The sequence below is a fragment of the Populus euphratica genome, unplaced genomic scaffold, assembly GCF_000495115.2.
Source record: "Populus euphratica unplaced genomic scaffold, PopEup_1.0 scaffold44.1, whole genome shotgun sequence".
Lineage (NCBI taxonomy): Eukaryota > Viridiplantae > Streptophyta > Magnoliopsida > Malpighiales > Salicaceae > Populus > Populus euphratica.
The window spans coordinates 1,849,688-1,867,030 of NW_011499865.1; the positions used below are offsets into that span (position 1 = coordinate 1,849,688).

Below are 17,343 nucleotides of genomic sequence, written 5' to 3' on the forward strand. Positions count from 1 at the left end.
TAGATTGATAAATGAAATTAAAAAGAAATAAAAAATATACAAAAAGTTTAAAAGGAAAAAACAGAAATTAAAAGAATAAGAACCAAAATAAAATAAAAAACAACACATAACAAATTGAAAAAACAACACATAACAAATTGAAATTGATAAATAAAATTAAAAAAAAATCAAAACTCTATAAAAAAAATCAAGAATAAAAATTAGAAACTAAAAAATATGAACCAGGTCTGAAAATAAACAAAAAAAGGGGGCAACTTTGAAAATCTAAATGGACAAACACAAAAATTAAAAAGAGAAAAAAAAATTATTTACATCAAATGAGAGGTTCAGAAAGAATATATGTCAATTAGAAACGAAAAAAATACTAAGAAGATTCAAATGTTACATCGAAAGCTTGGCCTTTAAGTGGCAACACACAGATGCAACACTCTTGTTATCATTTTTTAAAATATTGGTTAAATATTAAAATACAATTTTAGCCTTAATTTCACCTAGCAATAACAAAGTTAAAATGATGAAATCAACTCTTGACCAAAACCAGTTTTGTTAAACTCAAGATCATTTTAATAACTTGATTTTTTTAAAATATTTAGTAAACGCTAAAGGACAAATACGCCTCCAATCCCACCTAACAATACCCCAAAATAAAACAAGTTGAAAATAACAATAATAACCCTTGATCAAAGCTAAGGTTTCTTTGACATAATCGCACTTTAGTAGATAAGGATGAAAAGGCAAAAATGATCCTGGGTATCAAGGGTATTCTCATATTTTTACAGTTAAAAAACGATCCTTACCAATCAATTAAATTTTTCATGGTATATGGGATAAAACCAAACTTTTACTGTTGCAATCTAGTGAGTGAGGAGCTAGCAAGAATGGCGGAGTCATGTCCTGGATTATTAAATTAATATATAAATGTTTTTAAGATTAATTATTACCTCATGTAATGAATTTTTAAAGTTATTAGTGAAGTTTTAATTAAAATATACTATTCAAAATATTAAAAAATAAATTTAAAAATATATAAAATTAAAATAAAAGTAAAAATAAAGTTATATTCTTCAATATTTTATGAAATATAATTTATATATAATCAAATTTAAATCGATATTATAATAACTCATAACAATTTCATATTAACTAGAAAAAAAAATAATTAAATTTTTTTCTTTCAATTCCTCTTTCCTTCATTTAATTTTTTTTTTAAATTAGTGTTTTATAAGTTGAAACTTGTAAATTTATAAGGTTATTCTTTCGCTCTTTATTTTTATTTTTTTCATTTGATTTTTTATGATTTCCTTTACTTTGCTCTCTCTCTCCCATCTTTTTTTTTTCTTTTTTGAATCTGCTTAATTGGCAACATATAAAAGAAAAAATGATCTTATTTGTTTTATTTTTTAATGGTAAATAACCATTTTACTCTTAATGAATCATTTTAATTTTATTTAACGATTTTTTTATTAGCATTACTAAACTCCGTTCATCTTAAAATTTTAAATATATTTTAAGATTTTTTGTATAATTTTAGCTTAATAAAAAAATTATTTTTTTTCAATATGAAAATCAAAACCCTTTAGTATATATACTTTATGTTCCTAGAAAAAAAATTAATTTTTTCAATGTGGAATTTAAAGTCATTTTGTATATATACTCTATATTTATAGAAAAAAAGTTATGTTTTTTCAATATGGGATTTGAAGCCCTTTAGTATATATACTCTATTTTCATAAGAAAAAAATTATGTTTTTTCAATGTGGGATAAAAAGCTTTTTTGGTTTAAATACTTCAACTTAAAAGCATAGTATAATATCTTTTCAATGTGGGATAAAATGTTTTTAAAAAATATTCTTTTAAACTTCATTATTTACAACATGTATAGCCTATATTCATATGGATTTTTTCTTAATTTTTTCATATGAAATATTAAAACTTTAAATATTTTATTTAAATTTTTCGGATTGACCTGAGTTGACCTAGGTTGACTCACGAAACCTGAGGGTCGAGCCCTTGGCCGGTCAATCCTTAGGTTATGTTTGATAACTATGAAAAAAATCAATTATATAAAAGGATCCAAGAAAAATATTAATTAAAAGAATAAAGGAATTGAAATGCAAAATAAATTAGAGGGAAACTATAAATCTCTGATTGAAAAGTAAAATTGAAAACAAAAATAACTTTGAAAAAAATAAAATAAAAATTCAAAAATATGAGGATCAAACTAAAAGAAAATAACATACCATAAATATAGATTTACAGATGAAATTAAAAAGAAATAAAAATTACACAAAAATTTTAAGAGAAAAAAACAGAAATAAAAAGAATAAAAATCAAAATAAAAAAAATAACACATAATAAATTGAGATTGATAAATGAAATTAAAAAAAAATCAAAACTTTATAAAAAAATCAAGAACAAAATTTAGAAACTAAAAAAATATGAACCAGGTATGAAGATTAAAAAAAAAACAAATCTTGAAAATCTAAATGGACAAATAGCAAAAAAAAAAAAACGATCATTAACATCAAACTAGAAGTAAGACAGAATATATGTCAATTAGAAACGAAAAAGATGCCGAGAAGATTTAAATGTTACATCGAAAGCTATCGTTTGGCCTTTAGGTGGCAACACACAAATGCAACACTCTTGTTATCATTTTCTTAAATATTGGTTAAGTATTAAAATACAATTTTAGCCTTAATTTCACCTAGCAATAACAAAGTTAAAATGATGAAAACAACTCTTGACCAAAACCGGTTTTGTTAAACTCAAGATAATTTTAATAACTTTGATTTTTTTTTTAATATTTAGTAAACACTAAAGGACAAATACGCCTCCAATCCCACCTAGCAATACCCCAAAATAAAACAAGTTGGAAATAACAATAATAACCCTTGATCAAAGCTAAGGTTTCTTTGACATGATCGCACTTTAGTAGTTAAGGATGAAAAGGCAAAAAGGCTCCTGGGTGTCAAGGGTATTCTCATATTTTTACAGTTAAAAAACGATCCTTACCAATCAATTAAATTTATCATGGTATATGGGATAAAACCAAACTTTTACTGTTGCAATCTAGTGAGTGGGGAGCTAGCAAGAAAGGCGGCGTTAGGAATTTTTCATGTACTAAATTATTAAATTAATAAATAAAATTTTTTAAGATTAATTATTAATTTATGTAATGAATTTTTAAAATTATCAATAAAGTTTTAATTCAAATATACTATTTAAAATATTAAAAAATAAATTTAAAAATATATAAAATTAAAATAAAAGTAAAAATAAATCTACTATTAAAGTTATATCCTTCAATATTTTGTGAAATATAATTTATCTATAATTGAATCTAAATCAATATTGTAACAACCCCTCAATTAGAATAAAATAATAATTTTATATCAACTAAAAAATAAAATAATTAAATTTTTTCTTTTTTAATTTCTCTTTCCTTTATTTAATTATTTTTTAGATTAGTGTTTTATAAGTTAGACTTTATAAATTTATAAGGTTATTCTTTTATTTTTTATTTTTATTTTTTTCCTTAGATTTTTTATGATTTTCTTTACTTTTCTCTCTTTCTCTCTCATCTTTTTTATTTATTCTGCTTTTGTTTAGTCGGCACCATATAAAAGGAAGAATAATCTTATTTATTTTAATTTTTAATAATAAATAACTATTTTATCTTTAATGAGTCATTTTGCTTTTATTTTATAATTTTTTATTAGGATTACCAAACTCCGTTCATCCTAAAGTTTTAACCATATTTTATTCAATATATTTTAAGATCTTTTATATAATTTTAGCTTAATTTAATAGTTAAATTGAAAATTATATCTAATAATATAAAACTAATCAAATTATATTTTTTTATTAAATTTTTAAATTTTTCTAAAATTTCTAAAATCTTAACCCAAGTTATATTAGAAAGAAGGCTCGTATAAAATTTTTAAATTTTTTAATAATTCAATTAAAAATTATAAATCTTTTTATAAGACTAATAAAAAATTATTAATAAAATCTTAATAGGCAAGAGCCCACCCGAGCCTTAAACTTGCCCCCGCCATTTTGGCTAGTAATGTGCAATGTGGATTCACGTGTATCGCTGACGTTGTTGTCAACGTTATGTTATATGTACACGTGTATTACTTACGTTGCATCTAGTTTCCACTTTCGACGGCTGACAAAAACGAGCACCTCCATGTTTAATTTATTATTCAGCAGCCAGACTTGATCCCAGATCAATTTTTATTATCTTCTTCTGACAAACAATTGATTACCCGTCTTGCAACCAAAATAGTCACCCAGCAAACTGGGCCCAATTAATTAAGTTTACCGCCCCCGTGGTTAAATAATAACAACTTAAAATTAAAAAGTTTGCTTCTTCTTTGATTTTAAATTTAAATTCTTAATTGCTTATATGATGGTCACTAAAACCTTATATGATTATTGAAATAAATCGTGTTGTGTGCAAGTTGACCCGAACATCTATATTAATCTAAAAATAATTACAAGGAAAATGACAGCCATGGCAGCATCAGTTGCAGCGACAAAATCCCTACCTCTTTTAACTCCATACAATTGTTTGATTTTCATATTATATTAAAAAATTATATCAATCAAACAGTTTATGTTTGAACATCACAAACAAACAAAAAGGAAGAAGTCTAATTGGAAATTATAGTAATAATGTTTTATCCGCGATTTTCAAATGATAATATTTTGAATTAGAGCTCGTCATCAATGGCTGGCTTCAATACTGAAGGCAGGCATTGATCGTCGTCCAATGAGGACCGGTTGTGGTGGCTCTCGTCTCGGGAATTAACACGAAGAACAGATATGACTTTAGGAATGAAGGTCCTGTCAAATATCTTCAGCAGTGGAGCAAATACGCAGCAGCAGAGGTCAGAACAGATATCGTGACTGCCTTTAATAATTGCGAGGATGCCATCGACCATTTTTCCAAGGGTCAGCCATGTTAGGAAGCTGCTTTTGTTTTAATTAAATATATTTTTATCTCAGTGCATACGGTTTTGTATCCATACCATGTGCTCTGTGGAATGCCACCTAAAATGACGATCACTTGAGAGGATATTTTAAAAAAATATATATATATGTATCGTTTAATTCAGTTTAGGTGATAGACCCCTACTGGTCAATAATCTCGCTCTATTAATTATAATTTTGAGCATTAATCCAAAGTCATGTATCATTTTTCCAGTCAATAAAATCACGAATTGTGATTACCACGTATTATAATATCAACTGGGATTAATATTAAAATCTTTATTAATGGAAGAGATTGTGATTTAATCAAGAGTCTTTACCATTAAATAAATAGCATGGAAACAATTCCTCGTTTAAACTCTTGCCGGTAATTCCTAGTCTGTTGGCGAGCCTTAAATCCTTTTAAATTTCCATGTCATTGTGATGCTGGAAGCTCGTTTTTTCTTGTATATTGTTTTTTTGTTTTTGTATTTTTTACAAAAAAAAAATCACCCAATTTATATGTTATTAATCAATTATATGTTAGTAAATAAAAAATAAAATTTTAATAATTAAAATAAAAAAAATATTTTGATTTTGATCTTACCTAGTTGCAATGTGATTCTCCTAAATCCTACTTATAACATTATTATTAGCTCTCTTCCATTTAACTTTTTCCTAATAGTAAAAAATTATAAAAGAAAAATTTCAATAATTTCAACAAACTAACCAAATTAATATAATAACTTTCAATAAACTAACCAAATTAATATAATAACCTTAAATCTTAAAAACCATGCATCAATCTATAGTTTTTATTCAAAATGTCTGAAACCTAACTCCATTGAAATAATAAAATTTTCATCGATGATTTAAAAGCTAATTTTATTGTTCTTGCAGCCTCAATGTTTATAAACCTGAAATTACATTCGTTAAACAAAATTATCTTTTAAAAAATTATTAAACATGTCATTATGAAAGAAAAAAAATGATTCTTATATTAAAAGGGTCATTCTTCCATTCGACCTCGTACTAACAGGTAAAAAGATCTTCAAGGGACCCTCCCTCAATGTTGCGATATCACACTTGAAGACTCTGCGTTGTGAGTCGATGGCTGTGTCTTATGTGTCTATTCTTGGTCGGCACCTGATGATTTGTGGTCATCAGCATTATTGCTAAAAGAATTAGCAGTGATCTTATTCTCATGACGTGTAATAGATTTTCCTCGTGGCATATACACAAATTAACAGGAAAAAAATAAATGATTTCTATTTAAAAAAAATCGATAGCACCTCTCCTATATGGGAAGCTACCTTGAATTTTTAAACCTACAAATACACAATATATATGCCCCAAACCAATTGATTTTATTTAATTTCTTCCAATAAATTAGAATAATTCAATTTTGTATAAAATTCTCATTTTCTAAGTCGTAATATATTCCATCTTAAATTTATATAAAAAAATATTCTAAATTAACAAAATAATCAAAATAATAATTTAAATTAATCCTACACATTAAATTGAAGTTGAACAACAAAATTGAAAACAAAAAATAAAATTCTCCAAAAATAATGAAAATTTTTTTAAATAACAACTAAAATTGAACAAAAATAATGAAAAAAAATAATTAAATAAATAAATAAAAAAGAAAAAAGAATGAAAAAATCTTACCTTTATGACCTGCTTAGTGTCGATTGAGAATTAAAAAAAAAAGAGAAAGAATAAATTAAAAGGGATTGTTAAAAAAACCCTAAAAAATAGAAAAATAAGGAGAAAAATAAAGGAAGACAACATACCTTATTATTAGAAGAGAAGATGATGTTTGATTTTGGCTAGAGTCATGAACAAAAATAAAAGTGAAGAAGAAGAAAGAAAAATAGAGAGGATGAAAGAAGAAGAATAAAGAAGATGAAGCCTCGTCTAATGTGCTCGTGGTCTTTTATATTAGGTATTACTGACATAATTTTCAATAAAATATTAAATATTAATATTTTTAAAAATTTTATCGGTGATTCCGTCTATGAAGTAAAAGTAAAATTTTCAATTCACACAAAAAATTTCAGAAACCCCTCAAAATATTACTAATGAATTTTCATTCCATCATTAAAGAGTAAACAATCAACAATAAAAAAGAACATTAATTATCAGTACCTTAGAATTCACATTCCATCGAGCAATGCATACAACAATCAGAAAAAACATTAATAGTCAGTGAGTTGAAATTCTCATTGCATCAGTGATTCTGAAGGTAAAAAAACATTAATTATCACCATCTTTAGAAGTGAATAACGCCTTAAAAAGTGAACAGTTCTCATCATCTCTAAAATATACTGACGGAAATATTCTATCCATATGTCCATGTGTAATTAATATAATGAATAGTAATAGGAAAAAGGAGAAATTCTCTTCGCTGCTAGAATATACCGACAAAAATATTCTACCATTTTTTCATGTGTAATTAACATCATGAGTAGTGCTAGTGAAAAAGAAAACAGTCCCCTTGACCTTTGAAATATACCGATGGTTACATTCTATTATTATATCTGTTAATGTAAAACAATCTCTGATGCTAGATTATATTTGTATTCCTTATCTATTCATCATGCAAATATTTAAATTTACAGTTGTACACATGACACAATAAAGCCTATTCATATCAAAATAATAAAATAAGTATTTCCTTGTCATTCAATAATATATTAAATTATATTTTATGGCATTACAATTTATGTTGTGCAAATTAATTAGAATTGTATTCTCTTCATTAATTAACTTGTCTTCATCTCCATTGCAATCTTCTATGTTGATTTTATTATTATTATCATTTTCATCAACTTATGTATATATGATGGAGCTTAAAACACCATTCAATTTCTTAGTGTTAACATTAATAAAAATATTAACCATGATGTGACAATTTGAATTTTCTTCTAAGTTATTAGACGAAGCAACTTGATATGGATCAACTAACTCACCAAGTTGAAATGTATCATCTCCCACAGTTAATTCATTATACCCATCTTGAACAACCTCGACACAACCCCTGAGTTTACTTTTCACTATAGATAACCAATCAACTCTTGAATGATCTTTTCTAAAGAAAGAATTGTATGCGTAATAAACTTTCTAGCATTGTTTAGCAAAAACAAAGACATCGTCGACGTTGCATATTCTAGCCTTTGAATTAATTTTGACCAAACCGTGATGGAGATCTATTTTGATTCCTCTATCAGTAGTGTCATACCAATAATATTTGAATAAAAAAATTATATTTTGTTCGTTATGATATTGCAATTCAATTACCCTTTTTAACTTTCCATTATAGTCAATTTTAAACTCATTAGAAGTCGATCCCTTAACGCTAACCCCACTATTATATATCTTTCCACCATTCCCATATGCTTTAGTATGAAACACATGTCCATTAATAAAATACATGTTATAGCACTTCACCTTTTTTTCAAGACTCAAACTTAGTACAAACAAAATAACATTAACATCTTTCACAATTGATAAAACTGGTATATGAAGTACAATCATGAATGGTAAACAAGAAATATATAATGAAATTAAGTGTCCTGAGATAAAATAATAATTAAATAGTAGTTACATGTATTCTAAACTACGTGAAAAATTATTCATCTTGTAATTGAAAGATTTGAGATTCAGTTAGTTATAGTTTTGGGACAATAAATATTGATGATGTTGCTTACGAGAAGTTCAATAATGTATCAGTTTATGATATTATAAGAGATAAATTGTTAAAAAATAATGACATGTTAGTAGTTTACTTACTAAATAAAATGTCTTAATTCATCGCAATCAAATAAAATATAATTATGTCCTTGTCTGAATTCTATTCCAAACAAATATCTTCCCCTCATAATATTTTTTGGTACGGGTCATCTAAGATGAGAGAATATTTACAAGTTCCTATTTGAAGACATTTTCCCTCCATCAGCATACCTTAAGACACTGTTGATTTTTGTTCTTAATAGTGGTTTAAAATTGTATGAGATAAATGTTGAGATATTTTCAACAATATAGGCCTCGCATATCCAAGCTTCAAAATACATCTTATTTTTTACTTTTCTCTTAAGGTTGAATAAGTATCTGCATGAAGTTAAATGAATGTCTTGAATTGTATTTACAATGTATATGTAATTCTTAACCTCTAGAATAGATACATCTATTTATAATGGATTGGGCCTTTAACTTTTGTCTTAAATGGTAAATGTATGAGTAGATGCTCTATTAAGTCGAAAAATAATGAAAGGAATATCATCTCAAGTTTGCGTATTCTCTAGACAATATTCGTTTCAATCCTCTCCATGTGTTGTGTCTATAGCTTGTTGGAGCATATATTTAAAAAAAAATGATTGATCACCATGAGTACATCTTATATTGCTTTGGCAATAAATCTCAGTAAGCTAATGAAATGAGTATTTGCATAAACACGTGGTAGTCATAGCTTTTTATTCCATAAAATCTACAATCTTTTAAATTCACCAACTTTAATATATTTGAAACTTATCCACCATGAAAAAAATTATTTTTAAGTTATTGGTAGACAAGTAATTGTGCATTCTTGTCTAAGACAAAGCCTATTTTAGGTTTTGCAGCCCGTGACATAACATAAACCAACTCTATGCTTTTATGGTGACAAAACAAAGTTATATCCATTTTCGTCTTGATGTTGTCATTTGTCTTTCCCTTCGCGTCCATAACTATATTGAAATGTTTTCAAATATTTTCTTCTTTATATGCATAGCATCAAAATTATAGCGGAGGAGATTGGTCTTCCAATAAGAAAACTTTTAAAAAATACTTCATTTAACTCAATTATGAATTAAACTAAAACCGAAAAACTCTTCTTACCAAATTGAAAACCAAACACAATGTTACTATACTCCCGGCACCACACCACACAATTCCTCACCTAAAAATGGCAACGATGCAACATTTCTTTAAACTCTACCAATAAAGAAGTCCTTGTTTTTTCTATACTTGTGGTCTATAGGCAAGAATTGTTAGTAACAGTAAAAAAAAAGATGTTTTATTGTTATTAGTTAATGTGAATGCTTTGTTATTTTTTATAAAATATAAACATGCTTGTTTTTCATGTCTTTATCAGAAAATTATGTTTTCTTGATACATCATAAGTTAAAGCCTCGTATAACAACAACTGTTTCAACTCATTAATCAATGGCTGAATACAAACATCTATATTCTGACCTGAACCATTAGGATCGAGTATAACTATAGATAAAAACATGAACTTTAATCTCATACATATCCCTAGTAGCAAGTTATAAACTATAAATATCACCAGCTAACAAGAATAAAGAGTAGCAAATGATCCAAATAGATTCAATCTGTCTGTACATAACCCAAGATGCATGTTTCTTGATTTCTGTTAAAGTGTTTTTAGACTTCACCATTAGAAGGGTGCATCATCAATCCATTCACCGTATCATGTGATTGGTGTCATGTTATGTGCTCGACAATCTTTGTTGACATGAATAATCTTTGCAGTCTAGGTGCGATTGGAAAGTATCAAAGTTTTTTCCTGTGTGCTATAAGAGTCTTTTCCCTACCAATTCTGGGTTGATAACGAGAATGCTCATATGTTCTATACCCGGTTTACTCTACATTTTCAAGGTAATACAATATACAGAAGTTTGGATACATGTTAATTTTTTTGTATCTTATACTGAGAGGTTTCATCATAGACTTAGTAGAATATAAGTTCTCTTTCATCCTATTTCTTTTAGGTAAAATGTTTCTTGTATATTCTATAGTGTTATCATAATCAACCTTAATCCATGATCCGAATTGAGAGTGAATACTTATGCAATAATTGATAATTTACTGTGATTTTTGTAACCATATCATAATGGTTCGTCGAAATCTTTCAAAAGATAAAAAAAAACTAGTTTTGTTTGTATTAGGTTCTTCATCTATGATTGGACATTGATCAACACCCTGATTCATTCTCATCATATTCATAACTATATTCTTATAAGGATTATTGTTGTCATCTACAACTCCATACACATTGCTACCACTAAAAGTTGACCCAACTATCATCTCTACTATGGTGTCATGAGAAATATATGGTTTTATACATGCATACCAATAAATGAACTCTTTTTGTGAAAAAAGCATTATTACAATATTTGAATCTATAAATTTTTTATTCTTATATTTCTTACATGAAAATCTAATGCTGTCTCTACTAATATTTCTCAGATTAGATAATACGTAATTAATAAAACTCTTAACCTCATTAGAATAATCCATCATCCACAACCCCTGAGGTGAATCCTCGATACATCCATGAACAATCATCCATTACTTCTATCAAACATATTTAAATAATGATGACAACATGCATTATTTAACTACGTTAACTAAATAAATTTGCAAATCTTATTAAATCTATTTTAATAGTTCTCTTCATTCATTATCAATTATATATCTATATTTTTTACACATTTATTAAAAATTAAAACTCAACAATAAAATTGATAAAATATAAAAATAAACTTGTTAAATAAACTATTATTTATTTCATTATAAAACAACAAAGTAAAAAATTTGACATAAGTTTCATCAATTTACAAGCAAATATAATTTTACAAAATCTAAAACAAACCATAATATGTACAAATCATAAATCCATACAACAAAATTATATGAGAAAAAACTATAAAACTAGTAAATACCCAAACAAAATATATATACTACAAAAATATATAAAAAAATTAAAATTAAAATTAACATTTAAAATTGTGTTTAAATAAAAAAAAGGTAGATTTGTTTATTTAATATGAAGAATCCTTAATAAAATTTGAATTAAAACACGAATGCTGACAAAACTAGTGTTATGGTGGCCATATTTATTATGGAAAGTTGAATTGTGTTGAAATTGAGGGGTTGATTGTTTGCATAAACAAATGCAAAAATAAGAAAGAGAAATAAGGGAGAGGGAGGAGGAGAGTCAATGTCAGGTCATAAATTAAATATTACTAAGAAATTTACCGACTAAATTATTATGTCGGGCTTTCCCTCGATCATTTTATTAGTAAAAAGTATCATGTCATCATATGATTTGTCATTTTAAATTCAATTGTAATATCGCTTGTAATTCCATCAGTATATATTAAGAGATTATTTTCTTCAGTATATTTAGAAATGAATTTTACCATTGGGTTTATTTTGTTGGTTAAGCCACGGTAAATGTTATACGTCATCATACTTTTCTATCTTTGTTTATTTTTTTCACTGCAATTCCTTCAGTATATACTGATAAAATATTTTTATCAGTACTTATTGATGGATATAACAGTGAAAAATTCTGTTAATAAAATTCACCATACTATATATATATATAAAAATTCCATCGAGAGGGAGAGAGAGATCAAGCAAAAAGATGTGGGCATTTGGATTGGTTGTTGTAGCATTGGTGGTGATATACTATACTCACCTGCTTTTCAAATGGAGAAGCCCAAAAATTGAAGGAGTTCTCCCTCCAGGTTCCATGGGCTGGCCCCTCATTGGAGAAACTCTCCAGTTCATCATTCCTGGAAAATCTCTAGACCTTCATCCATTCGTCAAGAAAAGGATGCAAAAGTAATATGCTGGCTACCACAGTTTGCGAGGGGAAAAGAAAAAAAAACAGAGCATCTTATTTCATAATTAAATCATATATACTTGCCTCCTTTATTCGCTACTAACAGATTCATATTGATCTCCCTGTTTCAGGTATGGACCGATCTTTAAAACCAGCTTGGTTGGAAGGCCTATCATTGTGTCCACTGACTATGAAATGAACAAGTACATCTTGCAACACGAAGGAACCTTGGTTGAGCTATGGTATTTGGATTCCTTTGCCAAATTCTTCGCTCTCGAGGGTGAAACGAGGGTGAACGCAATCGGTAAAGTTCACAAATACTTGAGAAGCATAACTTTGAACCACTTCGGTGTTGAGAGCCTTAAAGAATCATTGCTTCCTAAAATCGAAGACATGCTTCACACCAACTTGGCAAAGTGGGCTTCTCAGGGACCTGTTGACGTCAAACAAGTTATCTCTGTCGTGAGTGCACTATTAACTTTCAGTTGATACACTGGTATTGATGAACATTTTCGCATGTGTCTTCTTAACCCTAACCTGCCTTTTCTTGCTGTAGATGGTTTTCAATTTTACTGCAAACAAAATATTTGGTTATGATGCCGAGAACTCAAAAGAGAAGCTCAGCGAGAATTACACAAAGATCTTGAACAGTTTCATCTCCTTGCCTTTGAATATTCCTGGAACTTCGTTCCACAAGTGCATGCAGGTAAACAGAGGAGTCCCTGAACCTTGAGATTTGCTCATATTTGGTAATCACTGCTCAGGAATGACCATTCAATAACATATCTTTCTATTGATTCAGGACCGAGAGAAGATGTTGAAATTGCTCAAGGATACACTGATGGAGAGGCTCAACGACCCATCAAAGCGTCGGGGAGATTTTCTTGATCAAGCCATTGATGATATGAAGACTGAGAAGTTCTTGACTGTGGATTTCATCCCCCAACTCATGTTCGGGATCTTGTTTGCCAGCTTTGAATCCATGTCAACCACCCTAACTCTTACATTCAAGTTTCTTACAGAGAACCCTCGAGTAGTTGAGGAATTGAGAGTACGTATACGTACCCTAATAGCATCGAATTTTAAGCTTTCAATTTGAAGATGCCACCACTCTATTCACACCATGTCCCGCGCTAATTGTGTAATTTAATCGATCAGGCTGAGCATGAGGCGATTGTGAAGAAAAGGGAAAATCCAAACTCCCGCCTCACATGGGAGGAGTACCGATCAATGACGTTCACCCAAATGGTTAGTCTCCACATTCTAAAAGATTGTTCTTTTGTATTCCAACTTTCCATTAACATCTCTTTTCCTTTTCCTTTTTTTTCTTGTTGCGGTAATAAGATAATCTTATATTCTTATGAAATGTGACAATCATTCACAGGTTGTCAACGAAACGCTTAGAATTTCCAACATCCCACCTGGTTTGTTCCGCAAGGCACTGAAAGATTTCCAAGTCAAAGGTACACTACCAATTCTTGATTTAAAATCTCTACGGTTTACTTCTTCGAAATTGTTCAATTTAATTGATCGTCTGCGAAATTTCCAGGATACACTGTTCCAGCTGGTTGGACAGTAATGCTCGTTACCCCTGCTACTCAGTTGAACCCTGATACCTTCAAGGATCCAGTCACATTCAATCCATGGCGCTGGCAGGTGGGAGCTTTTACTGTTATAAAACCTTAGGGTGGATTGAATTTGATTCACTGTCATCATCATCATATATATGCGTGCCATTCATTCTTTCACGGCTGCTTTTTATTGATACATGTTGGTTTTCTAATTCTCTACAGGAACTTGACCAAGTTACCATCTCCAAGAATTTCATGCCATTTGGTGGCGGCACGAGACAATGTGCTGGGGCAGAATACAGCAAACTGGTCTTGTCGACTTTTCTTCACATCTTGGCCACCAAGTACAGGTAGAGATTTGTTTTTTCTCTTAATAGTCGCCATTCTTGAACATTGGCAACGGGAAATTTAACTTTATGCCATAATTATTTGTATTAACTCTTTGAATATATATTTTTAAATACCAGCTTTACTAAGATCAGGGGAGGAGACGTCTCTCGGACCCCTATCATTTCATTCGGTGATGGTATCCATATTAAGTTTACAGCCAGAGCATAAATGAAGAAGCTTTCCTTTGTGCTTTCTCACCGGAAAAGGATATAAAGACCTTACCTGGTTTGGTTTATTTGGAGTTTCAAATCTCTTCAGCTGTGGAGCGATTGAGTTGTAGGTTGGTTTCAAGATAATAAATGTAATGGTTACAGCTGCAATTTGTAATATTTTTTTTTTAAAATACAGAGATCGTCTTTTGTTTTGTTTTATTCCTTTAATGATCAATGGACACCTTCCCATGTGTTTCTCCATGTCAATTATCAAAACAATCTTTTTATTTTTTTTAACACTGATATTTTAGTCTGCTAAAGAGATATACTGCGACATGGATGTTGTTATAGCTATAAAATATTTATATTTGTTGTCGTTCTTAGGAGACTTTTACACTTGATGTTATAGAATCTTAGTTGTACATGAAAAATACAAAATTATTTAATTTAGTAAGTCAACAATTAACAAAAACTTTAATTCATATTAAAAAATTTTTATGTGTGTACCATGAATCAATAGATTTTTGCAACTTTAAAGGCTTGGGATGAAGTATTTCTGTATTTTTATTTACAATAAAATGAAATTACTATTTTATCATTAGATTGAAAAAATAAAAACCTTAGATGTGGAGGTATTTTGATCTTTTTCATAGGTTCAATGATCATTAAAAGATTGATGGGGAGTATCTTAGTTTTTTTAAGTTTATTTTTATAGTAAAAATATTATTGTATTTCAAAAATCAATAAAATTTAAACATGTTGATCAAGAATTTTTTTAGTAAGTCAATAATTATAAAATCTATTAAACTTGTTATAAAATCTTAATTGTACATAAAAACTACAAAAATGATTAATTTAATAGGTCAACAATTAACAAAAACTTTAATTCACTTTGGAAATTTATTGTGAGTGTACTATGAATCAAGAGACAACACAATAGAATTTCACAATTTTGAAGGCTTGGGAATTTTGAAGGCTTGGGATGGAGTATTTTTGTTTTTTTATATACGATGAAATTACTATTTTGTCATTTGATTGAAAAAATAAAAGCCTTGAATATGGAGGTATTTTGGTCTTTTTCATAGACTTAATAATCATTAAAAGATTGAAGGAGAGTATCTTAGTCTTTTTAAGTTTATTTTTACAATAAAAATATTATTGTACCCCAAAAGTCAATAAAATTGAAATGTGTTGACCAAGAGTCTTTTTAGTACGTCAACAATTATAAAATCTATTGAACTTGTTATAAAATCTTAATTGTTCATAAAAACTATAAAAATGATTAATTTAATAGGTCAACAAAAACTCTAATTCACATTGAAAATCTATTGGGTGTGTACTATAGATCAAGAGATAATACAATAGATTTTCACAACTTTGAAGGCTTGGGATAGAGTATTTTTGTCTTTTTATATACAATGAAATTACTATTTTGTTATTTGATTGAAAAAATAGAAGCCTTGAATGTAGAGGTGTTTTGGTCTTTTTTATAGGCTCAATGATCATTAAAAAATTGAAGGGAAGTATCTTAGTCTTTTTAAGTTTATTTTTACAATAAAAATACTATTATACTTTAAAAGTCAATAAAATTTAAACATGTTGATAAAAAATTTTATTTAGTAAGTCAACAATTATAGAATCTATTAAACTTGTTATAAAATCTTAGTTGTAAATAAAAAGTACAAAATAATTAATTTAATATGTCAACAATTAACAAAACTCTAATTTACATTGGGATGGAGTATTTTTGTCTTTTTATATACAATGATATGAAATTACTATTTTGTCATTTGATTGAAAAAAATAAAAGCCTTGGATATGGAGGTATTTTGGTCTTTTTCATAGGCTCAATGGTCATTAAAAGATTGAAAGGGTGTATCTTAGTCTTTTTAAGTTTATTTGTACAGTAAAAATACTATTGTATGCCAAAGATTTTTTAAACATGTTGACCAAAATTTTTTTTTTAGTAGGTCAACAATTATAGAATCTATTAAACTTGTTATAAAATTTTAGTTGTACATAAAAGTACAAAAATAATTAATTTACTAAGTCAATAATTAACAAAAACTCTAATTAAAATTGGGAATCTATTGTGTGTGTCTTATGGATGAAGAGACAACATGGTAGATTTTCATAACTTTAAAGGCTTGGCATGAAGTATTTGTCTTTTTATATACAATGAAATGAAATTACTATTTTGTCATTTGATTGAAAAAAATAAAAGCCTTGGATATGGAGGTATTTTGGTTTTTTTTATAGGCTCAATGGTCATTATACCATTATTTTGCACTTAAAGTATCAATAACTTCTTAATTAAAACATATTTTATAATAACAAGTCTGATACTATAAGGTACCTTTAGTTTATTGTAAATATTCATCCAAATGTAGGTCTATCATATAAGTAAAAGGACTAATTGATGATTTGAAGTATTAAAATTGAAAAGACAAAGAGATGGCCAAATTTAGAAAAGAGATGTTGGTGCAGTTCAAACTGAAACACTATTCGGTAATTGGATCATATCTGGAGTTGTAGATCTCAGATTTATGTCTAGTTTATACGAATGAAAAGTTAGGACATAGACCTAAAACTTTCATGGAAAGTCAAGACG

At 27.9% G+C, this 17,343-nt stretch overlaps 1 protein-coding gene across 1 annotated transcript; it reads left to right on the forward strand.

Annotated features, from left to right (window-relative positions):
• The first annotated feature begins 12,394 nt into the window (after positions 1-12,394).
• On the forward strand, positions 12,395-14,988 carry LOC105126028 (cytochrome P450 87A3-like). The gene is made up of 9 exons (XM_011026739.1): positions 12,395-12,618; positions 12,751-13,081; positions 13,176-13,325; positions 13,422-13,670; positions 13,778-13,867; positions 14,004-14,082; positions 14,169-14,275; positions 14,413-14,540; positions 14,658-14,988. The coding sequence occupies exons 1-9, from the start codon at positions 12,419-12,421 to the stop codon at positions 14,746-14,748; spliced, it is 1,425 nt and encodes a 474-aa protein (XP_011025041.1). The 5' UTR covers positions 12,395-12,418; the 3' UTR covers positions 14,749-14,988.
• Positions 14,989-17,343: the final 2,355 nt, after the last annotated feature.

Coding starts and splice junctions, on each gene's coding strand:
- LOC105126028 (XM_011026739.1), top strand. CDS start 12,419: ATGTGGGCATTTGGATTGGTTGTTGTAGCATTGGTGGTGATATACTAT. Junction 13,868..14,003: donor CAATGACGTTCACCCAAATG/GTTAGTCTCCAC, acceptor AATCATTCACAG/GTTGTCAACGAAACGCTTAG. Junction 14,276..14,412: donor TCAATCCATGGCGCTGGCAG/GTGGGAGCTTTT, acceptor AATTCTCTACAG/GAACTTGACCAAGTTACCAT.